At 46.3% G+C, this 27,827-nt stretch overlaps 1 protein-coding gene across 1 annotated transcript in view; it reads left to right on the top strand.

The window, feature by feature from the left end:
• The first annotated feature begins 7,407 nt into the window (after positions 1-7,407).
• Positions 7,408-27,827, top strand: part of LOC141148554 (uncharacterized) — a 456,462-nt gene continuing 436,042 nt past the window's right edge. The window contains exon 1 of the mRNA XM_073636103.1: positions 7,408-7,565. Coding sequence (XP_073492204.1) covers positions 7,493-7,565 — 73 coding nt within the window. The 5' untranslated portion in view covers positions 7,408-7,492. The remainder of the gene's footprint in view (positions 7,566-27,827) is intronic.

The raw sequence follows: 27,827 nt of genomic DNA, 5'->3' as shown, positions 1-27,827 counted from the left end.
GGCAATTTGTGATCAGCTAGGGTTGGTGTGCAGCTCAAGTTATGAATGTTTACTTTTTACAGCGGCTTTTTCGCTGGCGTTTTTTGGGGCGTTTCGGGTAGGGGAGTTGGTCAGCCCATCCAAAAAGGAAGCGGGGGGTATTTTGGTGCAAGACGTGCGGGCACGCACGGGAAGTGTGTGTTTACGGCTGAGGAGGTCGAAAACAGACCAATTGGGAAAGGGCATAGATGTGTGGCTGCATGCATTACCGGGATCGCCAGTATGTCCGGTGAGGACGGTTAATGAATTTGGGAAGATTAGACCGGTAGGTGAGGGTCCATTTTTATGTCATGAGAATGGTGCTTACCTTTCAAAGTTTCAATTTGTGGCGGTGTTTCGAAAATGCTTATCGATGATAGGTTTGGATGAGAAAGCATACGCCTCACACTCCTTCCGCATTGGGGCGGCCACAGAAGCTGCCAGATGCGGGTTGGATGAAGCAGCGGTGCGGAGGATCGGTAGATGGGAATCAAAGAGATTCCGTTCATACATTCGCCCTCAATTAGTAGTGGAATAATAAAAAAAAAAAAAAAAATAATAATAATATATATAAATAAATAAATAAATAAATAAATAAATGAAAAATAAATGAAACCTGTATGTTGTATAAGTTGGGTTTTCACATATAGGTAGTGGGTGTTTTTGGTCTGTTGCGTTGGTGATATCACCCTGCCTTGTTGTCTTTTCGTTTCAGATGGAGTGTCTCCACGCCTCGTCTGGATACTGGGACACTCCTACGTTTGTTGGGGGGCAAGGAGAGGTGATGCGAGACCAGATGGGCGCCAGTTAGGCATATTGAGAAGGGAGGCTTTTATCAAGTGGCTGGGGAGACCAGGAATGATGTGGGGCAGAGTGGTTTCAGAGGTGGAACGATTTGCCTGGCTAGATAGACCTCCGGATGTGTTGGTCATACACGCTGGAGGTAACGATTTGGGGGTGAGGACGGTCCGGGACCTGATAGAGGATGTAAAAGCAGATTTGTTGCACTTGCACACTAATTATCCGAACACTTTGTTACTATGGTCTGATATTGTGGCACGAACTTCGTGGCGCAATGCTAGGTCTGTGGTAAGGATTAACAAGGCTCGTATACGTGTCAACAGGGTGGTGGGGAGGTTTTTGGTTCAACAAGGGGGCATGGTGATTCGGCACAGAGAGCTCGAGATAAATGTAGGCCTCTATTTGAGGAGGGATGGGGTCCACCTCACAGATGTGGGGACGGATCTTTGGACCATGGGTTTGCAGGAAGGAATAGAACGGGCCTTGAGGGTGTGGAGGGGCCCTTAAGGATAAGGTTTCATCCTTTCGGGCTGTGGCTGGTTTGTTGTTGTTGGTCGGTGACGGTAGCGGTAAATAAAAGGTTAAAAGGGGTGGGGGGTCAGCAATAGTATGGCCCCTCCTGTGTATTCCTGAAAGGAATACCGGTATGTTGCACTGCGGGAGGGGGTTGTCTCCGAGCGGTACAGCTGGAGGCCTTATCAGTTTTGAAACATGTTCCTGCAGTGCCCTCTTGTGGATATGTGGTGAACTGGGGTAGCTCCGTCATTGACCAACAGATTGTTTAAAACATGTTGTTTTATCTGAGTTTATATGTTATTCATATTGAAGTTAATATTGGAGGTAATTTTATACAGTTGTTTAATAAAAGGCTGTTATGGCCATTTATACTCCAGATGAAAGGTGTGGTCTCGTTATTTAAGTTGGTAAGAGGGTGGAGTATGGTGGCTAACAGTATGGGTAAAATTGGGGTACATCTGGACTACACTAGTCAAGTGAGGCCCGGAATGATGGAAAGAAGAGGAATAGTGCAGGGCCGGGCATGACAGTGTGTCTAGTGACACACATAGGGTTAATGTTTCAAGGAAAAGTGTGGGAGGAGATAACAGGAAAGTAAGGAGGAGTGGCCTTATAAAAGAGGGGAGGAGCAAAAACAGAACAGTGTGCTGGGAAGGAGACACGAGGAGGCAGAATTTCCCACCCTCCCTCCCTGTGTAATGTTGTTAGTGTTGTTAATGTGTGTGTTTTATTTTTCAGGTTTGGAAGCATTTGGTCGTCATGACAGCTGGATGGTTGGCTGGTTTGTTGTTGTTGGTCGGTGACGGTAGCGGTAAATAAAAGGTTAAAAGGGGTGGGGGGTCAGCAATAGTATGGCCCCTCCTGTGTATTCCTGAAAGGAATACCGGTATGTTGCACTGCGGGAGGGGGTTGTCTCCGAGCGGTACAGCTGGAGGCCTTATCAGTTTTGAAACATGTTCCTGCAGTGCCCTCTTGTGGATATGTGGTGAACTGGGGTAGCTCCGTCATTGACCAACAGATTGTTTAAAACATGTTGTTTTATCTGAGTTTATATGTTATTCATATTGAAGTTAATATTGGAGGTAATTTTATACAGTTGTTTAATAAAAGGCTGTTATGGCCATTTATACTCCAGATGAAAGGTGTGGTCTCGTTATTTAAGTTGGTAAGAGGGTGGAGTATGGTGGCTAACAGTATGGGTAAAATTGGGGTACATCTGGACTACACTAGTCATGTCATGAGAAGACAAAAATAGACACGTGTCCACGTAGCTAAAGGAATATACTGTATATACTCAAGTATAAGTCGTTCCGAGTATAAGTCGAGGCCCTAATTTACCACAAAAAAATGGGAAAAACGTATTGACCCGAGTATAAGACGAGGGTGAGAAATGCACAGCTACTGTAAGTGGAAAAAAGGGTCAATGTCCATTTGCAGCCTCACTGTGCCCATTTGCAGCCATAGGTCCCCCGAACTTCAAACTTGGTAGTTAAGGGTTCCTAGATGCCCCCTAGCTGCAGCCAAAATTTGGGGTCTCTGAACCCAAAGGGTCCCAAAATGACATTGCTGCAGATGGACACAGTTGACCAAATTTGGGGCCCCGTATCTTGGGGGCAGTTAGTGCTAAGAACCCCAAATTTGGTGTGCAAACCCAGTGGAACGAGCACCATAAAATATCCAAAGCTGGGGTTTCTAGCACCAAGTGGCCCCGAGATAAAGGGCCCCAAAAATCGGTTCAGAAAATGTCAAGCACTTTTCTGTAGCAGAGAATTACATTTTCCAAACCGATTTTGGGGCCCCGTATCTCGGGGCCACTTAGTGCCAGGAACTCCATCTTTGGATATGTTGTGGTACCAGTTCCACTGGGTTTGCACACCAAATGTGGGGTTCCTAGCACCAAGTGGCCCTGAGATACGGGGCCCCAAACTCGGTTCGGAAAATGAAATTTTTTGCTACAGAAAAGTGCTTGACTCGAGTATAAGTCGAGGGGGGCACTTTCAGAACATAAAAATGTGCTGAAAAACTCGACTTATACTAGAGTATATACGGTACATTGTGGATTATATCCTGTTAAGTTAAGTTAGTTTGTAGTTCCAGTCATATTAATAAGTATTAGTATATAGTTACTTAATGTAGTTAAAGTTGGTTATATGTGTTAATATTATATCGATGTTTGGTTATATGACATTACATGATCAGCATATTACTTCAAGTATGGAGTGTTACATGTGGGCTTGTCAATCGTATGCCATATATGACTCTGAGTTAGAATCTTCATTTGGATAGCATATTGCTGAAGTTAGCAGAAGTGAATATGTGACATACAAGGTTGTAAGTTGGTGTGAGGTTATGACGTTCACACGTTCACATGTAACATATAAAGCCAATGCTTACATATTGAAGGGCACACAGACAGACACACACTCACAGACACACACACACACCCTCTAGGATAGATGACACTGACATGATCACAAGACACTTTGACAAGTTGGCACAGCTGAATTCTGCCAGAAGTCTAAGAACGTCATTTCCTGCTTCTTCTTGGACGACACACAAGACAGCATGGAGCAGGGGCGGACTGACCATTGAGCAACTCAGGCACTGCCCGAGGGCCCTGGGCCACTAGGGGGCCCCATCAGGGTTGCCAGCCTCAGTAAAACCAGGGAAAGTATGTATAAATCTGTGTTTTTTTACATCTGTCTGTGTATACATGTATGTGTATACTGTGTGATTGTATACTGTGTGTGTGTATACTGTGTGGCCCCATAATCTCTGATTGCCTGGGAGACCCATAATCTCCTATTGCCCGGGGGCCCCATGAGTTATCAGTCCGCCCCTGGCAAGGAGACAGACAGCAGCCATGAAGCACACATGCTTTCATAAGCTTATTACAGCTTTATAACTTTTTATTCTATTTCATATATTTTTACCCACACTGAACTAAACTATTATATTTTTTACATTGTATTTATGATGCCAATTGTGTGACAATAAACTCACACTTTGTTTTAAGTCAGTTTGACTATCAATGCTATTCATCCGGAAATGCCTCTGAGATACTATTAGATATTAATAATTTTCTTCAGGGGGGGTAATTGGGGGGGGATCGGGGGTGTATTGTATGCCTGGCATGTTCTACTGTGTGTGTGTGTGTTGTGCACTCACATTACAGTCTTCTCTCCTCAGCGCCGAAATGGAAAATGCAGAGCCGAGGAGAGATGACATCATTTCCTCTGCCTCTGTGTACAATACAGAGGCAGGGAAATGATTTGATTGGCCAGGAGCGATCGCGAGGGGGGGGCCACGAATGGATGGCCTCCCCCTCATCACTGATCGCCGGGGAGGATTTGCCGACCGCCGCAGGCACCGGGGGGGGATCGGACCCCCCACCCGCGGGCAGGCAAGGAGGTACCTGTAAGCCCTTTTGCCTGCCCGTGCCACTCTGTGGACGTATATCGCCGTGCGGCGGTCGGCAACTGGTTAAATTTGGTGTTATCGCTCTTACTCTCACTGGTCACTGGAAGTTCAAAATGGCACCTCATGGCAAAGAACTCTCTGAGGATCTGTAAAAAAAGAATTGTTGCTCTACAAAAAGCTGGCCTAGGCTATAAGAAGATTGGCAAGACCCCGAAACTGAGCTGCAGCACGGTGGCCAAGACCATACAGCGGTAAAACAGGACAGGTTCCACTCAGAGCGGGCCTCGCCATGGTTGACCAAGCGCACATGCTCAGCGTCATATCCAGAGGTTGTCTTTGGGAAATAAATGTATAAGTGCTGCCAGCATTGCTGCAGAGGTTGAATGGGTGGGGGGTCAGCCTGTCAGGGCTCAGACCATACGCCGCACACTGCATTAACCACTTCAATACCAGGCCTATTCTGGCACTTCTCTCCTACATGTAAAAATCATCATTTTTTGCTAGAAAATTACTCAGAACCCCCAAACATTATATATGTTTTTTTAGCAGACACCCTAGGGAATAAAATGGCGGTCATTGCAACTTTTTATCTTGCATTGTATTTGCGCAATAATTTTTCAAATGCATTTTTATGGAAAAAAAATGGTTTCATGTATTAAAACATAACAAAACAGTAAAGTTAACCCAATTTTTTTGTATAATGTGAAAGATGATGTTATGTCGAGTAAATAGATACCTAACGTGTCACGCTTTAAAATTGCGCACACTCATGGAATGGCGCCAAACTTCGGTACTTAAAAACATCCATAGGCGACGCTTAGAAAATTTTTACAGGTTACCAGTTTAGAGTTACAGAGGAGGTTTAGTGCTAGAATTGTTGCACACGCTCTAATGCACGCCGCAATACCTCACATATGTGGTTTGAATGGCATTCACATATGTGGGCGGGACTTACATGTGCGTTCACTTCTGAACGCGAGCTACCGGGGACAGGGGCATTTAAAAATTTTTTTTTTTTTTTAACTTAATTTTTTTTTTGTTTTTACACTTTTTTTTACTTTTTTTTTATCACTTTTATTCCTATTACAAGGAATGTAAACATCCCTTGTAATAGGAATCTATTGTGACAGGTCCTCTTTATAGAGAGATGCAGAGTTAATAAGACCCCAGATCTCTCCTTCAGGCTGGAAAGCATGAGATCGAGAAAAAAAATTCACCAAACTCATGCTGACAGCCGCGATCGCGGCTTTGTTTACTTCCGGGAACCCAGCCGTGACATCATAATGTCGCGCCTGGGCCTCCGACAGTTATAGAGATGACTGGTGACCATCCAGTCACCGGAAATCTCTATTGTTGTCATCCGGCGCCAGACGATTCTTTCTCTTGGCCCCCAATGGCACGGGAGAGCCCGGAGAAGCACCGGATGGCGACGGGGGGGTAACATCCGCTCCTGCCGCCTATAAGAACGATCAAGCGGCTGAACTGCCACTATGATCATTCTTATCATGCACAGAATCGCTGGCTGGAAAGAATGATATCTGAATGATGCTTGTAGCTGCAGGCATCATTCAGATATCCCCTCACAAAGTCAAGGATGTCATATGACACCCTAACGTATTTAAATTGGTCTACATGGCTGTCGTCCTAGAAGAAAGCCTCTTCTAAAGATGATGCACAAGAAAGCCTGCAAATAGTTTGCTGAAGACAAGCAGACTAAGGACATGGCTTACTGGAACCATGTCCTGTGGTCTGATGAGACCAGGATAAAATTTTTTGGTTCAGATGGTGTCAGTGAAGCGTGTGTGGTGGCAACCAGGTGAGGAGTACAAAGACAAGTTTGTCTTGCCTACAGTCAAGCATGGTGGTGGGAGTGTCATGGTCTGGGGCTGCATGAGTGCTGCTGGCACTGGGGAGCTACAGTTCATTGAGGGAACCATGAATGCCAACATGTACTGTGACATACTGAAGCAGAGCATGATCCCCGCCCTTTGGAGACTGCGCTACAGGGCAGTATTCCAACATGATAACGACCCCAAACACACTTCCAAGATGACCACTGCCTTGCTAAAGAAGATGAGGGTAAAGGTGATGGACTGGCCAAGCATGTCTCAAGACCTAAACCCTATTGAGCATCTGTGGGGCATCCTCAAATGGAAGGTGGAGGAGCACAAGGTCTCTAACATCCACCAGCTCCGTGATATCATCATGGAGGAGTGGAAGAGGACTCCAGTGGCAACCTGTGAAGCTCTGGTGAACTCCAAGAAAGTTAAGGCAGTGCTGGAAAATAATGGTGGCCACACAAAATATTGACACTTTGGGCCCAATTTGGTCATTTTCAATTAGGGGTGTACTCACTTTTGTTGCCAGCAGTTTAGACATTAATGGCTGTGTGTTGAGTTATTTTGAGGGCACAGCAAATTTACACTGTTATACAAGCTGTACACTCACTAATTTACATTGTAGCAAAGTGTCATTTCTTCAGTGTTGTCACATGAAAAGATATAATAAAATATTTACAAAAATGTGAGGAGTGTACTCACTTTTGTGAGATACTGTATATAGGATCCTGCTGAGCTACGTTTGATCCTATTATTCAGATTGATAGGTAGATATATAGAAGGGAGGATCCCGTGTTCCAGGTAATCTGGATTCTTCAGTCTCCTGTTCAGTTTCGCTTTCAGTTATAGGGCACAGACTGAGGTGGAGATCTTTGTGAGCTTTGATCTTTAATCAGAATATGAAGATGAGAATAGCGGAGGTCGCCTTGGACGGGAAGACCCGTGTCCTCCTCCTGCTCCTCTATCATACATGTGAGTGATACATTGTAGAATGTATTGTTGTATTTGTGATCCCTCCAGCAGAGATGTTGAAGTGGTACTAAAGGCAAAATGACATGTCAGTAGCATGAACACAGCAGTGTGTTTTCTGAGTTCCCCCTGTAACCATGGCTGGGACAAGGGGTGGGCAGGAGGGATAGTTGACCTGGGTGCAGTAGTAGGCAGGGCACCCCCTCACTGCATGTATGCTCTAAATCAGTGGCTGGCAACCAGCGGGCAGTGACTTCTGTCTGCCCTGACCGCTACTGCTATCACACTGGGCTCCAACATGCCCACTCTCCACCTCATCCACCCACAGCTGACATGAAAATCACAATTACTTGCTAGCCACTAGAAAGCTAGTGATTGGCCATGCATGTGCAGTGCCCACTAAATGGCAATGATGGGCATCTGGAGCAAGGGGGCAGAGGATGGATGCAGGGTGTAACACACATGCATTAGGAGTGGGGGAGAAGGGCATAGTTCCGCATTCACCTAATGCAGCCACCACATTCAAGGTCTGATAGGCTGCAATGTATTTCCTTTTTGTCTTTGGCTTTATGTATGCATTGAGCTGCATCTCCACCCCCTCCCTGCCCGTTTTCTTTATCACACTTTCCTTGTCTTCTGCATTCTGCTGTTCTCCTCCTCCGGTGATTCTACAACTCCATTTAATTAATTTACAGATAGCTGGATTAACCACTTCAATACCAGGAACTTTCACCCCCTTCCTGCCCAGGCCAGCTTTCAGCGCTTTCATACTTTGAATGACAATTGCACAGTCATGCAACGCTGTACTCATAAATCATTTTTTATCATTTTCTTCCCACAAATAGAGCTTTCTTTTGGAGGTATTTATTGGGGTTCTATTTTTTGCCGAAAAAAGACCGAAAATTTTGAAAAAAAAACAAAACCTTTTTTCTTAGTTTCGGTCAGTAAATTTTGTAAATAAGTAATTTTTCTCCTTCACTGATGGCCACTGATAGGCTGCACTGAAGGGCACTGATGAGGAGGCACTAATATGCCGAACGGATGGGCACTGATAGACTTCACCGATTGCCACTGATAGGCACTGAAGGGCACTGATTAGGTCGCACTGGTGAGGAGGCACTAATATGATGCAATGATGGGCACTGATAGGTGCCACTGATATGCAGCGCTGATGAGCACTGATAGGCAGCACTGATAGGTGGCACTGGTGGGCACTGATAAGTGACACTGATGGGCACTGATAGGTGGCATGGATAGGTGGCACTCATGGGCAGCACTGATGAGCAGGCACTGATGGGCGTTGATTGTCGTTACTGCTGGGCACTGATTGGTGGCACTGCTGGGTGCTGATTTGTGGCACTGCTGGGCGCTGATTGGTGGCACTGCTGGGCACCGATAGGTGGCACTGCTGGGGCTACATTGATGATCAGTGTCCTGATTACCTCTACACACTCTGCTGCGAGGAGATGCCACTGATCAGCTCTCCTCGTCTCACACTGACAGAGTGTGAAGCGAGGAGAGCCGAAAAACAGCATGTTTACATGTGATCGGCTGTGATTGGTCACACAGAGAGTCATCGGCTCTTTACCCAGATTGAGGTCGCGGCATGTCCTAGAAACAGCAGGCGCACACGATGGCGGTGACACAGAATGAGAGGGGATCCTGCCCGCCATCATTTTACTATACGGTGGGCAGGAGGTAGTTGAATTATCTGCAAACCCCAGTCAATAAATCTGAGCAAAGCACATATATTTGTAGTGTTTACTTATCTCTCTCCAAAGCTCTAAGGCAGTGGTTCTCAACTCCAGTCCTCAGGACCCACCAACAGGCCAGATTTTAAGTATTACCTTGGGGGAGATGCAGACTAGAATACTGCATTCACTGAGCAGCAAATGATATCACATGTGATGTATTTCAGTTATCTTGCAAACCTGGCCTGTTAGTGGGCCCTGAGGACAGGAGTTGAGAACCACTGCTCTAAGGGGTCAATTCACTAAGAGTTAAATAATGGCAAATAAAATGTGCTAAAATACCGCATGCGGTAAATCAGTTGTGAAAGTTTAATTTACTAAGAATTTAGGGTTAAATAACGAATGCTGTATTTTTTTGATTGTTCGGTAGCTTCCGCATTTTCTCATGCGGTAATTTATCGCACGTGTCGGTGGTTAAGGGTTGTATAAGGTCATTTCCTGTGGAATCATAGCAGAATCATAGCAGCTGTCACTTTAGTGACACAATACAAAACCTTTTAGGTACTCATTTGTTTGCACAAACAGATCTATGTGGTCAGGGAGCATAAAGGGTGGAAGACCACCATGTATTTAGTTTAGGGTCCAATCCCTGTAATAAGCTCTCCCTGATCGAAATGCACAGACAGATTAACAAATAAATTCCCTAGCTAGCCTACCCACACCATTATCTAATACAGGAGTCTCCAAACTTTCTAAACAAAGGTCCAGTTTACTCTCCTTTAGACTTAAGGGGGGCCGGATTGTTGCCATTGGGAGTTGAAAAAGTCCTGACATCAGTTGGAATAAACAATGCTCCATTTCTGGTGTGGTGTGAGTGGGAGGAATAACGTCCCATCATTGGAGTCAGTGGATGAAAATAATTGCCCTAAGGGCCAGATAAAAGCAAGCAAGGAGCCGCATCTGCCCCCCAGGCCGCAGTTTGGAGACCACTGATCTAATATATACAATATCTCACAAAAGTGAGTACACCCTCACATTTTTGTAAATATTTTTGTATATCATGCATGCACATACTGATGTCATCTATAAATGCATCATTGCTGAATAAAGTTTGACCCGGTAGGATCAAAGGATAAGGATTCGAGCCAATGGCTGCACTGCTATCAATCTACCAAATCAAGAGCCGGGACCCCCCCGTGGAGAGAGGGACAGCGCGTCCCCGGGTGAGGGAAATACGGGGCTCAGGTAAGTAAAACAGGGGGGGGGGCCGGTCAGTGCTAGGTGTTTTTTCACCTTAATGCATAGGATGCATTAAGGTGAAAGAACACGAAGGTTTACAACCCTTTTAAGATATGCCCATTTGCCCAAAAAAGAAATCCCCCCCCCAAAAAAACAATGACTTTGAGAGTCGTGGCTCGGCGACCAGGGGTCACAGAGACCCCAAATTTGGGGGGTATGTTGCTGAAGACCTTCCCCACCACTGGTCAATTTGGGGTCCCTATCATCTATGATTCCATAGATACGGGGTTCCTCGTGCGGCCTGTCAGAAGCTACATACAGAGCGGCCAGTTTAAATACAAGCTGGCACGCCTCACTTCTTGTCAGAGGCACTGAGCTCATTGGACAGCTTGGAGTCTGCAGAGTTTGACTGCCGCCTGTCAAAATCGCCTATTGATTTCAATGGGGCCACTCTGCAACTGCAAGCCAAACTCACTCGCAGTAGCAGCATAGTCCAACAATGTAAATCTACCATTCGGCGATGTAAAAAAAAAGACAAGGAGGCGCCAGTAGCACCTCATGAACGCCTGTCAGCTGCTGCTATACCACTCGTTGAAAAGCAATCCACCACAGATCACTTTTCAGAGGGCAGTATGCATTACCGCAAAGGTAAAAGAACGTGACAGAAACTTGAAACACATCATCCATTTCACACTCACCACCAACCAGGTCACTCCCCAGCCACTTCCCATGTTAGCCACTAGGGATGAGCTTCGAGTTCAAGTCGAACCCATGTTCGACTCGAACATCGCATGTTCGACCGTTATGGGCCGTTCGTGCCAAATTCGAGTGGCGCGTCACGGCCCATAATTCACTGTGGCATCGCAGTGCATTGCTGGCTGATGATTGGCTAAGCATGCACTATGACCCACATGCTTGGCCAATCACAGCGCTGTCTGTACAGAGAGCCCTAATTGACCAAAGCCAGGGTGGCTTTGGCCAATTATGGCTCAGGGGGTTTAGTACACGCCCCACACTATATAAGGCCGCCTGCACGTTGGCCCTGTGTTCTTCTGATGTTATTAGTCCTATTAGCTACAGTATTTACAGTTAGTGTAGTGCGTCCTCTGCACAGTGTGCACCTAAAGCTACGTGAAGAAAATTGGTGGTGTTCTTCTGATCCTATTATTCCCGCAGGCAGCTGCAGTATTTACAGTTAGTGTAGTGCGTCCTCTGTACAGTGTGCACCTAAAGCTACCTGAAGAAAATTGGTGGTGTTCTTCTGATCCTATTAGTACCGCAGGCAGCTGCAGTATTTACAAGTTAGTGTAGTGCGTCCTCTGCACAGTGTGCACCTAAAGCTACCTGAAGAAAATTGGTGGTGTTCTTCTGATCCTATTAGTACCGCAGGCAGCTGCAGTATTTACAAGTTAGTGTAGTGCGTCCTCTGCTCAGTGTGCACCTAAAGCTACCTGAAGAAAATTGGTGGTGTTCTTATGATCCTATTAGTACCGTAGGCAGCTGAAGTATTTACAGTTAGTGTAGTGAGTCCTCTGCACAGTGTGCACCTAAAGCTACCTGAAGAAAATTGGTGGTTTTCTTCTGATCCTATTAGTACTGCAGGCAGCTGCAGTATTTACAGTTAGTGTAGTGCGTCCTCTGCAAAGTGTGCACCTAAAGCTACCTGAAGACAATTGCTGTTGTTCTGATCCTATTAATACCACAGGCAGGCAGCTACAGTATTTACAGTTAGTGTACTGCGTCCTCTGCACAGTGTGCACCTAAAGCTACCTGAAGATAATTGCTGTTGTTCTGCTCCTATTAATACCACAGTAAGGCAGCTACAGTATTTACAGTTAGTGTACTGTGTCCTCTGCACAGTGTGCACCTAAAGCTACCTGAAGACAATTGCTGGTGTTCTCATACTAATAATACTACAGGCAGGCAGTTGATTCTGCTAGCTGCAGTATCAGTGTATATATATATATATATATATATATATATATATATATATATATATATATATATATATATAAAATATGCATCCCAGCTTTGTGCAGCTACATCTCACTGCAGGCCATTAGTATGTCTGGAAGGCCAACAAGGAGAGGCAGTCACAAGCCAATAAAAGAGGGCAAGCAGGCTCTGTGTCTAGAGGCAACAGTGCTGGTTGTGGAGACGATGCATCCTCATCAGCACGTGGCCGTGGGACACGCTTGTCCTTTTTTTGCGGAAGACTTGGTAGAGTGGATGACCAAGCCGTCCTCATCCTCCTCATCCTCTCTCACCCAGGCTCAGGGTACTTTGTCTGCCAAAGCAGCTGCCAACGCGGCCTCTTCCCTCGGCTCAATGGCATCAGTCACTCCTTCCCTAGCCCCACCATGTCCTCCTGAGGAGTCCCCCGAACTGTTTGACCACAGTGTTGGGTACATGCTCCAGGTGGATGCCTAGCGTTTTGAAGGCTCCGATGATGGTATCCAGCTAGAGCAAGGCAGTAACGTGAGCCCAGAGAGAGGGGGTGCCCAAGAAGGACAGCAATCTGGCAGTCATGTTCCCTCAGCTGCAGCATACTGCCAGGTTTGCTCCAGTGATAAGGAAGGAGGGGATGATGAGGTGATTGACTCCAAGTGGGTGCCTGATAGGAGAGAGGAGGAGGCGTAGGAGGAGGCACATCTCCAATGAGGCAGGATGCCCTCCAGGGGCTAGCTTAAGGGCAGCACACCGACTGCATCACACCGCAGAGCTCCGCATGTGCAGGGTGCTGCTGTCTCTGCGCATTATTCCAAAAATTCTTTGGTGTGGGCCTTTTTTGAGACGAGTGCATCAGATCCCACCGCTGCTATTTGCAACATATGTCTCAAGCGTATCTCGCATGGCCAAAACATCACCTGCTTGGGCACCACATGCTTGACCAGACATATGTCGACCTGCCATGCAGTTCGTTGGCAAGCGTACCTAAAAGACCCACACCAAAGAACAAAGCGGACCTCTCCTTGCTCCTCATCAGCTGGGATCTCCAACCCCACTATACTTTCAGTCCTCTCTGAAACCTGCACTGAGAGGATTGAAGGCGTAGAATTAGGTGTGTTACAGCCAAGTACTTGCAGTCAATCTGCTATTGGTACACTGACATCAGATTGTACCAAATTTCCCTGCCCCAGCTGCTGCACCGCCAAAAGAAGTTCGCTCCCTGCCATCCACATGCCCAGCGGTTGAATGCTAGCTTGGCTAAATTGCTAACACTTCAACTGCTGCCTTTTCAGTTGGTAGGCACTGCCCCCTTCCATGAGTTTGTGGAATGTGCGGTTCCTCAGTGGCAGGTTCCCAAACGCCACTTTTTCTCACGGAAGACGATTCCGGCTCTCTACCAGCATGTGGAAGGCAATGTCTTGGTCTCGCTGGACAGGGCGGTCAGCGGTAAGGTGCATATTACCGCTGACTCATGGTCCAGCAGGCATGGACAGGGACGTTACCTACCTTTCACTGCGCACTGGGTGACTCTTCTGGCAGCTGGAAAGGATGCAGGACAGGGTGCAGTAGTGTTGGAGGTTGTTCCGCCACCACGCCTCCAAAATTCTACGAGTGGTGATTCTGCCACACCTCTCTCCTCCACCCCCTCCTCTTCTTCTTCCTCCATGGCCTCTTCCTGTGCTGATTTGTCCTCAGAACCAGCAGTGCTCCATAGGCGTTCAATGGGCTACGCAAGCACGCAGGCAAAAAGATGCCATGCGGTGCTTGAGCTGGTGTGCTTAGGGGACAGGAGCCACACTGGTGCAGAGATTCTGTCAGCTCTGCAGGGGCAGATTCAGAGGTGGTTTACACCACGCCAGCTGAAGGCAGGTATGGTGGTTTGCGACAATGGCACCAACCTCCTCTCCACCCTCCAACAGGGACAACTGACCCATGTGCCCTGTTTGGCTTATGTCCTTAACTTGGTGGTGCAGCGGTTCTTGGGCAGGTACCCGAGGTTACAGGATGTCCTGAGGCAGGCCAGGAAAGTCTGTGTGCATTTCCGCAGGTCATATAATGCCAGTGCTCAGCTGGCTGACCTCCAAAAGGAATTTAACCTGCCCAAGAACCGCCTAATCTGTGACATGCCCACCAGGTGGAACTCAACGTTTGCCATGCTGCAGCGGCTGCACATGCAGCAGAGGGCCATCAATGAGTACCTATGTGACTATGGCACCAGGACAGGGTCAGGGGACCTTTTTTTTTTTCCCCATGCCAGTGGGCCATGATCAGGGATTTGAGGCGGCCACGAGGATGGTGAGCAGTGACAGTGCATGCATCAGTGACACTGTACCTCTTGTCCACCTGTTGGAGCACATGCTGCGTGGAATAATGGACAGGGCACTTGAGGCAGAACAGAGGGAGGAAGAGGAGGACTTCCTTAACTCTAATTCCTCCTTTATCCAGACAGTGTTCCTGCATGCCCACCGATCACACAGGAAGAGGATGAGGAGGAGGAGGAGGAGGATTGTGTCAGCATGGAGGTGGAGCCTGGCACTCAGCATCAGCAGCAGTCTTCAAGGGATCATTTACAGTCCAAAGAAACCCATGGACTTGTACATGGCTGGGAGGAGGTGGCTGCGGATCATGTCGTCCTTAGTGACCCAGAGGACTCTGGACTGATTGCCTCAGCTAACCTACGCTGCATGGCCTCCCTGATCCTGCAAAGCCTGCGGAAGGATCCTCGTATTCATGGTATCAAGGGGAGGGATGATTACTGGCTTGATCCACGTTACAAGGGTAAGGTTGCGGACCTTATCTTGCCATTGCAGAGGGAGCAGAGGATGAAACATCTTCAGGAGGCCTTGTAGAAAGGTTTGTGCGTTTCCAGAGCCTGGGAGGTTACAATTTCCTGGTCCTCCTGGACAACGTGTTGCTGAGGCTTCGGTCAGTCACAGAAGGAGCGGTGGAGAAGGTGGCCGTCTGACCGATGCGTTCAGACATTTTTTTAGTCCGCAGCCCCAAGGTCTGATTGGTTCCAGCAACCAGCGCCTGATTCACATGGTGCAGGATTACCTAGGGGCAAGATCAGACTTGGACACCTTTCCCACCGAAAATCCTTTGGGTTACTGGGTCTTGAGGATGGATCACTGGCCAGAGCTTGCACAGTATGCAATTGAGCTACTGGCCTGTCCTGCATCCAGCGTTTTTTCGGAACGCACATTCAGTGCTGCTGGAGGCTTTGTAACCGATCAAAGGGTGCACCTGTCCACCAAATCGGTCGATCGGCTGACCTTCATAAAAATGAATCAGTCTTGGATCACCAGCTACCAAGCACCTGATGATTTTTTTTAATGTGAGATCCCTTCAAGACTGCCTATGCTGATGCTGAGTGACTATCCTGTTATGCTGAGTCACAATCCTCTTCCTCCTAAATTTTCATGCTGATAGCTTGTAAGAACATTTTTGGTTCTGGGCACCGCCACCAGTGGCCAAGGCTCAATTTTTCTGCCCCTGTTGAACAGGGGCGTGTAATTACAATTTTTGATGCAATACTTTGCAGCATTGCTCATTCCTGTGCTCCAACTAGAGCAGCGGTCACCAACCTTTTTCGCATCGGGAACCAGCTGCTTGGAAGAAGATTGTGCCAAGGCCCGGGGTGGGGGCGATTTTTTCGCGGGCAATTTGTCGGGCAATTGCTGGTGTTGGCACTTCAATCATCCCGGCACCATGGTTTTTATGGTGTCAGAATGATTGAAGCGCATTATTTATATTGTTACATTGTAATATACTATGAAATAGTTCAACTCACCATAAGGCAGAATCAGTGGGAGCCCTGGGCCTGCCACCACATGCAGCTTGTCACTTGCCATGTTGCCAGCCACCAGATGTGGATTGTCACTTGCCATGTCACCTGCCAGTGCCACCAGATGTGGATTGTCACTTGCCACTTTGCCTGCCAGTGCCACCAGATGTTGATTGTCACTTGCCACATCACCTGCCAATGCCACCAGATGTGGATTGTCACTTGCCACGTCGCCTGCCAGTGCCACCAGATGTGGATTGTCACTTGCCACGTCGCCTGCCAGTGCCACCAGATGTGGATTGTCACTTGCCATGTCGCCTGCCACCAGATGTGGTTTGTCACTTGCCATGTCGTCTGTCACGAGAGTTGGATTGTCACTTGTCACGTCACCTGCCAGTGCCACCAGATTTGGATTGTAACTTGCCATGTCGTCTTCCACGAGATGTGGATTGTCACTTGCTACGTCACCTGCCAGTGCCACCAGATGTGGATTGTCACTTGCCACGTCGCCTGCCAGTGCCACCAGATGTGGATTGTCACTTGCCATGTCACCTGCCAGTGCCACCAGATGTGGATTGTCACTTGCCACGTGGTCTGCCACCAGATGTGGATTGTCACTTGCCATGTCGTCAGCCACCAGATGTGGATTGTTACTTGCCACATCACCTGCCAGTGCCACCAGATGTGTATTGCCACTGCATTGGTGGCAGCACTGGTTCATTTAGTACAGAGGCCAGTTCTGAGTGAGGGAAGGAGAGTGAGATGTGGAGCGGTCGGTGAGAGATGATGTAATCTCTGCTCCTCGCTGCACCTCCGACAATGAAGAGCCTGGGTTGTGAGGGCGGAAGAGCGGTGATGCGGGATGGGCAGAGAGAGATGATGTCATCTCTCACCGCCCGCTTGTCTCATCCGCCCACGCGCTTCTCTCATCCACCCCGCTATTTTGACAGAACACCGGCTCTTTCATGCCGCCCGCCCGCCTAGCTCTGATATCCTGCCCGCCTGGCTCTCATGCCACCTGCCCGCCTGGCTCTGACATGCTGCCCGCCTGCCTGGCTCCAGCATTCCGCACGCCTGGCTCTCATGCCGCCCGCCCACCTGGCTCCAACATGCTGCATGCCTGGCTCTCATGCCGCACCTGTCCTGCGGCCCGGCAGCAGGGAGGCCACGGCCTGGTAGTGGGCCGCGGCCTGGGGGTTAGGGACCCCTGAACTAGAGTATCTGTGAGGGGTTGCAGTGTTGTGGCACCAGCACCAGTGCCCAAGGCCCAAATTTTCAGCCCCTGTTTAACAGGGGAGTTTAATTACAATTTTTGATGCAATACTTTGCAGCAGGGCTCATTCCTGCGCTCCAACTATAGCATCTGTGAGGGGTTGCACCAGTGCCTAAGGCCCAATATTTCTGCCCCTGTTCAACAGGGACATGTAATTACAATTCTTGATCTAATATTTCACAGCAGGGCCCATTCCTGCACCCACCAAGAGTAACTGTGAGGGCTTACAGTGTTGTGGCAACATCACCATCACCACCACCACCAAAGGCCCAATATTTCTGCCCCTGTTCAACAGGGGCATGTAATTACAATTCTTCATCTAATATTTCACAGCAGGGCCCGTTCCAGCACCCACCAAGAGTAACTGTGAGGACTTACAGTGTTGTGGCACCAGCACCACCACCACCACCACCAAAGGCCCAATTTTTCTACCACTGTTCAACAATTGCATGTAAATACAATTCTTGATCTAATATTTCACAGCATGGCCCGTTCCTGCGCCCACCAAGAGTAACTGTGAGGGCTTACAGTGTTGTGGCAACACCAACACCTAAGGCCCCAATTTCTGCAGAGTATATAGGGCAGGCCCCTACTTTCAAACATCCAACTTACAAATGACTCCTACTTGCAAACAGAAGGAGACAACAGGAAGTGAAATGAAATCTACCCCTAGGTAGGTTAATTCTCTCCTGTAAGAGTTAATATAGGAAAAATGTGTCTCCTCTCCACTGATGCTTTATCACCAATCCTTGTTTCACTAAACCCCCCAAACTTTCAAAAAACATTTGTCATTGGGACAGAAAGTGAGGTGAAATCTTCTGAAGAGGAGCACACACAGCAAAACAAATGTTACAGGGGTGATAACCCTTCCCTATGTTTTTCCAAAAAGCTTAAAAATAGATTTTTTGGCTGGAGCCACACTTTAAAAATGTACCAGTTCAAAATGACAAACAGATTCTACTTAACAACAAACCTACAGTCCCTGTCTTGTTTGCACCGACTGCATACTGCTGTTCAGAGTATATAGGGCCTGGCGGCCCCACGCCTTTCCTTTTTTTAATTTGGGTGTGGGGTTCCCCTTAATATCCATACAAGAGCCAAAGGGCCTGGTAATGGACTTGGGGGTACCCATGCCATTTGTCTCACTGATTTTCATCCATATTGCTGGGACCCGACATTACATTAAAGCCGCTAGCAGTTTTAAATGACTTTTATTCCTTTAAAAATGTCATTTTGTGCAGCGACTGTTCAAAGCACGGGAAACACGCGGTACTTTACAGGCATACTATAGTCACCCCCCAGGTACGATATTTAAAGGAATATTTCACTTTTTTTTCAGCATCATTAAAATCACTGCTCCCGAAAAAACGTCCGGTTTTAAAACTTTTTTTTGCATTGATACATGTCCCCTGGGGCAGGACCAGGGTCCCCAAACCCTATTTAGGACAATAACTTGCATATTAGCCTTTAAAATTAGCACTTTTGATTTTGAACGTTCGAGTCCTATAGACTTTACTGGGGTTCTAAAGTTTGCGCGAACATTCTTTCCGTTCGCAGGTTCTGGTGTGAACCAAACCGGTGGGTGTTCGGCTCATCCCTATTAGCCACCTCCCTTCAACTTATATCACAGGTGACCATTTCCCAACCTGCAGATGACAGACCCTACTCCAAAAGATATCACTCCCAGTTACTCCCCCCCCAACCCCCTGATTGATATCCCTCCATGACCACCTCACACCCCCCCTGCTGACAGACCTCTCTCCCCTTCCTATCCCCACAAGCCCTCTCACCTGCTGACCTGTGGATGGGGGAATCACTCCCGCAGTGTTATTGTGTTCTGTCAGTGGGAAGCCTTCTTTACCCACACAATACAATGATCAGTGTTGCTAACTATAGCTGGCAGCACTGATTGTTTTGTACTTTTATACCCCCCTACCATTTCACACAGGGGGGAGGGCCGGGATCTGGGGGTCCCCTTGTTAAAGGGGGCTTCCAGATTCCGATAAGCCCCCCGCCCGCAGACCTCCACAACCACCGGGCAAGGGTTGCGGGGATGAGGTCCTTGTCCTCATCAACATGGGGACAAGGTGTTTTTGGGGGCTATCCCAAAGCACCCTCCCAATGTTGAGGGCATGTGGGCTGGTACGGTTCAGGAGGGGGGGCGCTCTCTCGTCCCCCCCTCTTTTCCTGCAGCCTGCCAGGTTGCATGCTCGGATAAGGGTCTGGTATGGATTTTTGGGGGGACCCCACGCCATTTTTAAAAAAAAATTTGGCGCGGGGTTCCCCTTAAAATCCATACCAGACCTGAAGGGCCTGGTATGGAATTTAGGGGGCCCCCCTACGTCATTTTTTTTTAAATTTTAGTTCGGGGTTCCCCTGTGGTGAATTCCCATGCCGTTTTTATCATTGAACTTTTAGGTGTATTGTCGGACCGGCAATTCATTAATAGTCGCGAGTAGTTTTAAATGACTTTTTTCCTTTGAAATGTCATTTTGCTGTCAGACTGTTCTAAACACGGGAAACATGCACCCCTTTACAGGCATACTATAGACACCCCCCAGGTACGAAATTTAAAGGAATGTTGCACTTTTATTGTTTCACTTTAAGCATTATTAAAATCACTGCTCCCGAAAAAAACAGACGTTTTTAAAACTTTTTTGCACTGATCCAGGTTCCCTGGGGCAGGACCCAGGTCCCCAAACACTTTTTATGACAATAACTTGCATATAAGCTTTTAAAATTAGCACTATTGATTATTCATGTTCGTGTCCCATAGACTTTAACGGTGTTCGAACAAATTTTTTGCCTGTTTGCATGTTCTGGTGCGAACCAAACAGGGGGGTGTTTGGCTCATCCCTACCCTCCACACTCCTCTCCTGTACATACTGCTCACTGTCATACACTTCACACTCCTCTCCTGTACATATTGCCCACTGCCTTACCCTCCACACTTGTCTCCTGTACATACTGCTCACCGTCTTACCCTCCACACTCGTCTCCTGTACATACTGCTCAGTATCATACCATCCACACTCCTCTCCTGTACATACTGCCCACTGTTATACCCTTCACACTCCTCTTCGGTACAAACTACCCACTTTCATAAACTCTACTGTACATACTGTACATAGTGCTAGCTGTCAAGCCCTCCACACTCCTCTCCTGTGCATACTGCCCACTATCATACCATCCACACTCCTCTCCTGTACATACCGCCTACTGTGATACCCTCCACGCTGCTCTCCTGTATATACTGCTGCATCATACCCTCCACACTCCTCTCCTGTACATACTGCCAACTGCCATACCCTCCACACTCCTTTCCTGCACATACTGCCCCTATCATACCTCCATACTCCTCTCCTGTTCATACTGCCCCTATCTTTCTCTCCACTCTCCTTTCCTGTACATACTGCCCCCATAATACCTTCCACACTCCTCTCCTGTACATACTGCCCCTATCATACCTCCATACTCCTCTCCTGTTCATACTGCCCCATCATACCCTCCACACTCGTCTCCTGTACATACTGCCCACTGACATACCCTCCACACTCCTCTGCTGTACATACTGCCCACTGTCATACCCCCTACATTGCTCTCCTGTACATATTGCCCACTGTTATACCCTCCTCTCCCTCACCTGCACATACTTCCCACTTTTATTACATCCATACTCCACCCCTATGCCTCTTACCCACAAAAACAGCTCTTTAAAATTATATTGAATATCCTCAATGTTACCAGCTCTAGAATGGGCACACTTTTGTTAGTTCAACTAAAGGAAATCTTCTCAATCCTAATATTTGTTCTGCCCATTATTAGTACTCATTTAATTTTGTGATTACTACTGAAATATATAGAGGAACATGGGGGATGTCAGCTACTCTAAATATACCACTGATAAAAAAGTCTCCCAGAAAATATTTTTGAAATTTTGGCAACTATGCACTTGGGCACTAACCAAGAGCCACCGGGTCAGTAGGGGGCCCCATGAGAGGCTCCTGGGATCCTGTGATATTAAAGCGGTAGTAAAGTTCACTAACATTACTACATTTTAGAGGCCCTGAGGTAGGTTATGCCATAATGTACAAGTATGCACAGCATATTAGCACATTAGGGTACATTTACCTGTCAGACTGAGCCCTCTAACGCTGCGCTGTGATCAACCTGGTGAGTCCCGGGCACTTTCATCTTCACCCTGTCTTCCTTCTGGAATCTGTGCCTTCAGTCACTTGCCTTGGCCGGGCTGCCTTGCTGTCACTCCCACTCATGCTCATGCACATCCTCTCTCATCTCCCTTTCTCTCTCATCCTCCCTCCCTTACCCCTCACCACTCCCACATCCCCTCTCTCTCTCATCCTCCCTCTCTCTAAGTAATTTAATATGTTATAACAAAAAATTGTTTGTATTTTTATTTTTTTTAAAAAAACGCCCCACCAAAATCCTCAGCACCAGGTCCATGATGTTCTTAATCCGCCCCTGGTCATCGGCACATGCACACTGAAAAAATGGCCCGCTCATGCTGTTTCCTCAGGAGCCATGCCATGACCTTTCTAAGCTGTAAAAAACCTGGTTGATCCTGCCTGTTTCTGTGTCCCCCTCTGTGTGCTGACCACAGTAATCATGGCTGCTCATTTATGATCACCGTGGTCAGTTTACAAGACTCCATCATCCCGTTGCTCTTCTCTCTTCCTCTCCCCCTCCCTGCCTGCCAGCTCCTGTGTGTCTCTGCCCTTCTCTGCCCCCCACCACCGCTATTAGTAGCTGGTAGTAAAAGTAAAGAACAATGGCAGCCAGCTCCTTTGTTCTATCATTCTGTACTACACTGTGTAAATGTTTTTTTTAAATGATGCCTGTAAATACCTGATCACTGATCGCTTCTGGCCGGTCACCTGACCTTCGGACACTCTCCTCCCCATCTTAGACCCCTTTAACAATGGGGCGCTTTTCAGGCATTTTAGCGCTAAAGAGAGCTCCTGTAAAGTGCCTCTCATGCCTCCCAGGTGTGAAAGCCCAAGTGCTTTCACACTGGAGTGGTGCACTTGCAGGATGGGAGAAAAAAAGTCCTGCAAGCAGCATCTTTGGGGCAAAACGCCCTACCCATTGAAATGTATAGGCAGCGCTGCCAAAGCGATTCAGCAGCGCCGCAACACAGGCGCGTTTAACCGTTTCCTCGGGCACCAGCGGCTAAAAGCACCCCGCTAGCGGCCGAAAAGCGCCGCTATAACAGCAGTAAAGTGCCGCTAAAATTAGCGGCGCTTTTCTGCTAACGCCGGCACCACCCCGGCCCGCAGGCAGGGCCGATCCTGTTGGAGCCCAGCGCGCACAACACAGGAGAGAAGAGCGGAGGGAGGATCCGCCAATCGCCCCGCCCACCTAGTTCCTGGGACGAACTGCACATGCGCCGTACGTAGTACCACAACAGCTGTTGTGTCAGCGAGATGGCGCCTGCGCACAATAGCTGACTGAAGACATTTTTTCAGTCAGATTGTGCCGAGGCACGTTCATGTAGGTGAGGGGCAGAATTTAACATTGAAGGGGGCGAATGTTTTTATTGAAGGCCAGTGCTGATCTAACATGAAGGGGCAGATGTTTTCAGTGATGGCCACTGCTGCAAAGATGGGGGCAGAATTTTAAACGTTTAGCTAGCTAAATAGGCCCTCCAGGAAGAATAGCAGACAAAGATTTGTTTAGCAGATTTGTTTGTGCATCGTTAAAAATTCCGCCCCTATCTTTGCAGCACTAGCCATCATTGAAAACATCCGTGCCCTGTATGATAATTTCCGCCCCTCATGCACAATCTGACTGAAAAATGTCTGGTTAATAGTGCATCCGCTGACACCAGTGCTGGGGGTTAATAGTGCGTCCGCTGACACCAGTGCTGGGGGTTAATAGTGCGTCCGCCGACACCAGTGCTGGGGGTTATTATTGCGTCCGCTGTAAAGCCCGAGATTGATTTTCTTTTTAATCTCAAGTTTTCCAGCATAGAGGAGAGATGTGGGGTATTATAGACCTCAGATCTCTCCATAAAGAGGTCCTGTCATGACTTTTTCCTATTACAAGGGATGTTTACATTCCTTGTAATAGGAAAAAAAGTGATCCAAAAATTTAATAGGAAGGGTAAAAATAAAAAAAATAAAAATAAAATAAACAAAAAAAAGCGTGGCTTACCGGCTGAAGAAGATGGCCGCTTAATTCCTGAGCTCCCGCTGTTTTTCGGTCTCCTACGGAGGTATTATTCTTTCTTTCACACCCAAAATAATATGGGAACATTATCCAGAAGTTCCTTCACCTCAAGGTCACGATCTCCCCGTGATTTGAGCGGAGGTTTTTTGCAAACGATCCCAGCAATGTTCCTGTCACAAGCGGCGAATATGGCGCTCACACAGAACGCACAGTCGAATTCCAGTCAGACGCAGACAGGAGTATTCCTCTCACAGGCTCCTCATACTGACATTGTTTTAACGCCACATTAATACCCCAGCCCTACTGATCTTCATTCAGTGGCAGCACATATTAAAGAAACACTGACAGCGGCTATTACTGACCTCCGTATTGACATTCAGTCATTCACAGGAAGAATCCAAGAAGTGGAAAAAATACAGTCATTATATTCCACTACAATCCGCAAGGCTCACCAATCTATTGATACACACTCCCTTCAACTCAAGGAGCTTAATAGACATGTTGAAGATCTGGACAATCGTGGCAGACGCCACAATCTGAGACTGAGAGGTCTCCCAGAAACAGTTGATGGTGACCATTTTGGATAAACCTAGTGCGTCCCCAATAGGGATGGAAAGTATACACCGTGCCCTTAGACTTCGGGGAAAGGATTCGGATCCTCCCAGGGATGTCATATGTCACATAATTGACTATCAGCTTAAAGAAGATATACTGAGAAAGGCGCGTACCAAAAATCAAATTTCTTATAATGGTACAGAACTACGTTTATTTCAGGATCTCTCTAATATTACACTTCAGAGACGCATCATCATCAATGGGACGCACAGCTCTCCTGAGAGTGCCGGAAGATCTACGTCATTTTTGTGACACGTTGGATAACCCGATGATGGAAGTACCAGAATGGTATGCTGAATTCCGTCCGAAGATCACTAAATCTCCAACGCCCAGAAGCGAACCGATGGAAACTCAGGAAGTTCGCTTCAGAAGACAAAGATCACCATCGGAAACACGTCCTGCATGATCCACTTCGACTACCGGCAGAGAATCAAGTCCCATGAGAGCACCTCAAACCCATAGAGCTCGACGTGGTCCTCGATTATTCATAACATTGCTCAAGTACTTTAATTTACCTCTATTTCCCTCTAGGGACACATTATTCTTACTATAAACGTTTACCCATAGATGAGTTTCAAGGTTTCATAATTCTATGACTTGATTTTCTATTTACATATTTATTACTTGTACCACTTATTTAAATGGATTTAACATCATCTAAACAGACTTCTCCATTCCGCTTTGGAAGCGTTTTGGTATTATCTATAGTTTCTAAAGTATTCCATATATATTTAGCTATTCTATATTCATTTAGGTTTCTGATATCACTTTGTTCTTGACGCCATGTCTATCTTTAGCTTATATGTTGACGTATTACACAATTAGTGGTTTATATTTTTCTATGTGCGAAGGATGGTTTTGGGAAATTATCCTTTTATGCTCTGCATATTATTTGATTCTATAACTGTTGTCTATATTGATTGTTTATTAATTTACACAAACGGGTAATACATTTATCATCTGGTTAACCACTTCAGCCCCGGAAGGATTTACCCCCTTCCTGACCAGAGCACTTTTTACAATTTGGCAGTGTGTCGCTTTAACTGCTAATTGCGCGGTCATGCAATGCTGTACCCAAACGAAAATTTGCGTCCTTTTCTTCCCACAAATAGAGCTTTCTTTTGATGGTATTTGATCACCTTTGCGGTTTTTATTTTTTGCGCTATAAATGGAAAAAGACCGAAATTTTTTTAAAAAAATGATATTTTCTACTTTTTGTTATAAAAAAAATCCAATAAACTCAATTTTAGTCATACATTTAGGCCAAAATGTATTCGGCCACATGTCTTTAAAAAAAATGTCAATAAGCGTATATTTATTGGTTTGCGCAAAAGTTATAGCGTCTACAAACTAGGGTACATTTTCTGGAATTTACACAGCTTTTAGTTTATGACTGCCTATGTCATTTCTTGAGGTGCTAAAATGGCAGGGCAGTACAAAACACCCCCAAATGACCCAATTTTGGAAAGTATACACCCCAAGGAAATTGCTGAGAGGCATGTTGAGCCCATTGAATATAAATTTTTTTTTGTCCCAAGTGATTGAATAATGACAAAAAAAAAAAAAATTACAAAAAGTTTTCACTAAATGATATATTGCTGAGAGGCATGTTGAATCCATGAAATATTTTATATTTTGACACAAGTTGCGGGAAAGTGACAATTTTTTTTTTTTTTGCACAAAGTTGTCACTAAATTATATATTGCTCACACAGGCCATGGACATATGTGGAATTGCACCCCAAAATACATTTAGCTGCTTCTCCTGAGTATGGGGATACCACATGTGTGGGACTTTTTGGGAGCCTAGCCGTGTACGGGGCCCCGAAAACCAATCACCGCCTTCTAAGGGTGTAAATTTTTTATTTCACTCTTCACTGCCTATCACAGTTTCGGAGGAAATTGAATGCCCAGGTGGCACAAACCCCCCCCCCCCCAAATGACCCCATTTTGGAAAGTAGACACCCCAAGCTATTTGCTGAGAGGCATGGTGAGTATTTTGCAGCTCTCATTTGTTTTTGAAAATGAAGAAAGACAAGAAAAAAACTTTTTTTTTTTTCTTTTTTCAATTTTCAAAACTTTGTGACAAAAAGTGAGGTCTGCAAAATACTCACTATACCTCTCAGCAAATAGCTTGGGGTGTCTACTTTCCAAAATAGGGTCATTTGGGGGGGTTTTGTGCCACCTGGGCATTCCATGGCCTCCGAAACTGTGATAGGCAGTGAAGAGTGAAGTCCAAAATTTACGCCCTTAGAAAGCCTGAAGGCGGTGCTTAGTTTTCGGGGTCCCGTACGCGGCTAGGCTCCCAAAAAGTCTCACACATGTGGTATCCCTGTACTCAGGAGAAGCAACAGAATGTATTTTGGGGTGTAATTTCACATATTCCCATGGCATGTTTGAGCAATATATCATTTAGTGACAACTTTGTGCAAAAAAAAAAAAAAAATTGTCTTTTTCCCGCAACTTGTGTCACAATATAAAATATTCCATAGACTTGACATGCCTCTCAGCAAATAGCTTGGGGTGTCTACTTTCCAAAATGGGGTAATTTGGAGGGGTTTTGAACTGTCCTGGCATTTTATGCACAACATTTAGAAGCTTATGTCACACATCACCCACTCTTCTAACCACTTGAAGACAAAGCCCTTTCTGACATTTTTTGTTTACATGAAAAAATTATTTTTTTTTGCAAGAAAATTACTTTGAACCCCAAACATTATATATTTTTTTAAAGCAAATGCCCTACAGATTAAAATGGTGGGTGTTTCATTTTTTTTTTCACACAGTATTTGCGCAGCGATTTTTCAAACGCATTTTTTGGGAAAAAAACACACTTTTTTAAATTTTAATGCTCTAAAACACACTATATTGCCCAAATGTTTGATGAAATAAAAAAGATGATCTTAGGCCGAGTACATGGATACCAAACATGACATGCTTTAAAATTGCGCACAAACATGCAGTGGCAACAAAATAAATACATTTTTAAAAGCCTTTACAGGTTACCACTTTAGATTTACAGAGGAGGTCTACTGCTAAAATTACTGCCCTCGATCTGACCTTCGCGGTGATACCTCACATGCATGGTGCAATTGCTGTGTACATTTGACGCCAGACCGACGCTTGCGTTCGCCTTAGCGCGAGAGCAGGGGGGGACAGGGGTGCTTTTTTTTTTTCTTTATCATTTTTTTGCTTTTTTATCTTATTTTTAAACTGTTCCTTTCATTTTTTTTTTTTTTAATCATTTTTATTGTTATCTCGGGGAATGTAAATATCCCCTATGATAGCAATAGGTAGTGACAGGTACTCTTTTTTGAAAAAATTGGGGTCTATTAGAGCCTAGATCTCTCCTCTGCCCTCAAAGCATCTGACCACACCAAGATCGGTGTGATAAAATGCTTTCCCAATTTCCCAATGGCGCTGTTTACATCCGGCGAAATCTAAGTCATGAAATGCTCGTAGCTTCCGGTTTCTTAGGCCATAGAGATGTTTGGAGCCACTCTGGTCTCTGATCAGCTCTATGGT

The sequence above is a fragment of the Aquarana catesbeiana genome, linkage group LG06 (assembly GCF_042186555.1).
Source record: "Aquarana catesbeiana isolate 2022-GZ linkage group LG06, ASM4218655v1, whole genome shotgun sequence".
Taxonomy (NCBI): Eukaryota; Metazoa; Chordata; class Amphibia; order Anura; family Ranidae; genus Aquarana; species Aquarana catesbeiana.
Note: the sequence above shows the minus strand (reverse complement) of the source record. Positions and strands in the feature narration are given on the sequence as shown.